Source organism: Echinops telfairi, unplaced genomic scaffold, assembly GCF_000313985.2.
Source record: "Echinops telfairi isolate 266 unplaced genomic scaffold, ASM31398v2 ScPeMD7_20;HRSCAF=75, whole genome shotgun sequence".
NCBI classification, from domain to species: Eukaryota; Metazoa; Chordata; class Mammalia; order Afrosoricida; family Tenrecidae; genus Echinops; species Echinops telfairi.
The window spans coordinates 295,800-298,993 of record NW_022103917.1 but is presented as its reverse complement, the minus strand read 5'-3'; the positions used below and the strand labels follow the sequence as shown (position 1 = coordinate 298,993).

The 3,194-nt window shown below is 52.2% G+C and overlaps 1 protein-coding gene across 1 annotated transcript in view; it reads left to right on the top strand.

Moving 5' to 3' along the window:
• The window catches only part of SLITRK2 (SLIT and NTRK like family member 2), a 3,198-nt gene extending 474 nt beyond the window's left edge, over positions 1–2,724 (top strand). Inside the window, exon 2 of the mRNA XM_004713361.3 lies at positions 47–2,724. Within this exon, the coding sequence (XP_004713418.1) occupies positions 90–2,627 (2,538 nt within the window). The 5' untranslated portion in view covers positions 47–89 and the 3' untranslated portion in view covers positions 2,628–2,724. The remainder of the gene's footprint in view (positions 1–46) is intronic.
• Positions 2,725–3,194: the final 470 nt, after the last annotated feature.

Sequence of the window (3,194 nt, the reverse complement as noted above, 5' to 3'; positions counted from 1 at the left end):
CATCCCTCCTCTCTCCCTGCACCCGTTCCCGCCGCCCTCCCCCAAGGTTTGCCTGCAGGTGCCTGAGCGGAGCCCTTCGGTGCCCAAAGATGCTGAGCGGCATTTGGGTCCTCAGCGTGTTCACTGTGGCCGGGATCTTACAGACTGAGAGTCGTAAAACTGCCAAAGACATTTGCAAGATCCGCTGCCTGTGCGAAGAGAAGGAGAACGTTCTGAACATTAACTGTGAAAACAAAGGGTTTACCACCGTCAGCCTGCTCCAGCCCCCCCAGTCCCGAATCTACCAGCTCTTCCTCAATGGCAATCTCCTGACCCGACTCTACCCCAATGAGTTTGTCAACTACTCCAATGCCGTGACGCTCCACCTGGGGAACAACGGGCTGCAAGAGATCCGCACCGGCGCCTTCGGGGGCCTCAAAACCCTCAAGAGACTGCACCTCAACAACAACAAGCTCGAGGTGCTCAGGGAGGACAGCTTCCTGGGCCTGGAGAGCCTGGAGTACCTCCAGGCGGACTACAACTACATCAGCACCATCGAGGCGGGGGCCTTCAGCAAGCTCAACAAGCTTAAAGTGCTGATCCTGAACGACAACCTCCTGCTCTCTCTGCCCAGCAATGTCTTCCGCTTTGTCCTGCTGACCCACTTAGACCTAAGAGGGAACAGGCTGAAAGTCATGCCGTTCGCTGGCGTCCTGGAACACATCGGAGGCATCATGGAGATTCAGCTGGAAGAAAACCCCTGGAACTGTACCTGTGACCTGCTCCCCCTCAAGGCCTGGCTGGACACCATCACCGTTTTCGTGGGGGAGATTGTCTGCGAGACGCCCTTTCGCTTGCACGGGAAAGATGTGACCCAACTGACCAGGCAAGACCTCTGTCCCAGGAAAAGTGCCGGTGACGCCACGCAGAGGGGCAGCCACGGGGACACCCATGTCCAAAGGCTGTCCCCTACTCTGAATCCTGCTCTCAACCCGACCAGGACTCCAAAAGCCAGCCGACCACCCAAGATGAGAAACCGTCCGACTCCTCGGGTCACGGTGCCAAAGGATAGGCAGAGCTTTGGCCCCATCATGGTGTACCAGACCAAGTCCCCTGTGCCCCTCACCTGTCCCAGCAGCTGTGTCTGCACCTCGCAGAGCTCAGACAATGGTCTCAACGTCAACTGCCAAGAAAGGAAGTTCACCAACATCTCCGACTTGCAGCCCAAACCTACCAGTCCAAAGAAACTCTACCTAACAGGGAACTATCTGCAAACTGTCTATAAGAATGACCTCTTAGAGTACAGTTCTTTGGATTTGTTGCATTTAGGAAACAACCGGATTGCGGTCATTCAGGAAGGTGCCTTCAGGAACCTGACCAGCTTGCGCAGACTGTATCTGAATGGCAATTACCTGGAAGTGCTGTATCCGGCCATGTTCGATGGTCTGCAGAGCTTGCAGTATCTCTACTTAGAGTATAATGTCATTAAGGAAATCAAGCCGCTTACTTTTGATGCATTGATTAACTTACAGCTCCTGTTTCTCAATAACAACCTGCTCCGATCCCTGCCGGACAATATCTTTGGGGGCACAGCCCTCACCAGGCTGAACCTGAGGAACAACCACTTCTCCCACCTGCCTGTCAAAGGGGTTCTCGATCAGCTCCCTGCTTTCATTCAGATCGATCTGCAAGAGAACCCATGGGACTGTACCTGTGACATCATGGGATTAAAGGATTGGACAGAGCACGCCAGTTCCCCGGTCATCATCAATGAGGTGACCTGTGAATCTCCTGCGAAGCACGCTGGGGAGATCCTGAAGTTTCTGGGGAGAGAGGTGATCTGTCCAGATAATCCCAGTTTCGCAGATGGCGCCATTCTGTCGATGAATCATCACACGGACCCGCCTCACTCCCTGAGCGCATCCCCCAGTTCCCATCCGGAGCTGCACACGGAAGTGCCCCTCTCTGTCTTAATTTTAGGATTGCTAGTTGTCTTCATCTTGTCCGTCTGTTTTGGAGCCGGCCTCTTCGTCTTCGTCTTGAAACGCCGAAAGGGGGTGCCAAGTGTTCCCAGGAGCGCCAACAACTTAGACGTCAGTTCCTTCCAATTACAATATGGGTCCTACAACACCGAAGCCCATGACAAGACAGATGGTCACGTCTATAACTACATCCCCCCACCTGTGGGGCAGATGTGCCAAAACCCCATCTACATGCAGAAGGAAGGGGACCCTGTGGCCTATTACCGCAACCTGCAAGAATTCAGCTATGGCAACCTGGAGGAGAAAAAAGAGGAGCCAGCTGCCCTGGCTTACACAATAAGTGCCACCGAGTTGCTGGAAAAGCAAGCCACCCCGAGAGAGCCCGAGTTGCTCTATCAGAATATTGCCGAGCGTGTCAAAGAGCTCCCCAGCAGCAGCCTGGTCCACTACAACTTTTGTACCTTACCGAAAAGGCAGTTCACCCCTTCCTATGAGTCTCGACGCCAAAACCAAGACAGAATCAATAAGACCGTTTTGTATGGAACTCCCAGGAAATGTTTTGTGGGCCAGTCAAAACCCGATCACCCTTTACTGCAAGCCAAGCCGCAATCGGAACCAGACTACCTCGAAGTTCTGGAGAAACGTACTGCCATCAGTCAGCTGTGAAGGGAACTCTTGGACCAGCCTCCAGCATCCCAGGAGGCCCCTCCAAACTGTCCTAAGCCCTTCATTTGCTTTTCTGTTGTTTTTGCTCTTTCCCAGCTTCCTGAGGGGGAGGGCTAGGGCGGGGGTGGGGGATACTATGGAAATGTTTGGGGGATGGGGTGCAGCACTGCTTCAGCTATTGCAAGGTTTCCTTTAAATTATTTCTCTCTTGCTCTTTCTTCCTCCTTTTCTCCTCCCCCTCTCCTTCTTCTCCTTTCTTTCTCTCCTTAGGAACCATCATGGGACATGAATGTTAGGACCCTGCAGGTTTTTTTCCCTCCATATATTTTATTAATGGTTTTGTCCCTTTTTTCCTTTTCTTCTTTCTTTCTCTTCCCCACCCCACCCCCACCCCCTCCCACCCCCAGTGTGGGAAGGGAAAGAGAAGATGACAGTGAATGAGAAACAAAAACAAATCAAAAAAGGACAAAAGCAAAAAACAAAATAAAAAGAGTAGGCAAACTTTTCCAATGAAAATAGTGCTGTAGTGTATTTGGTAGAAGATCTCCAAAGATCTTTTGGGACTAT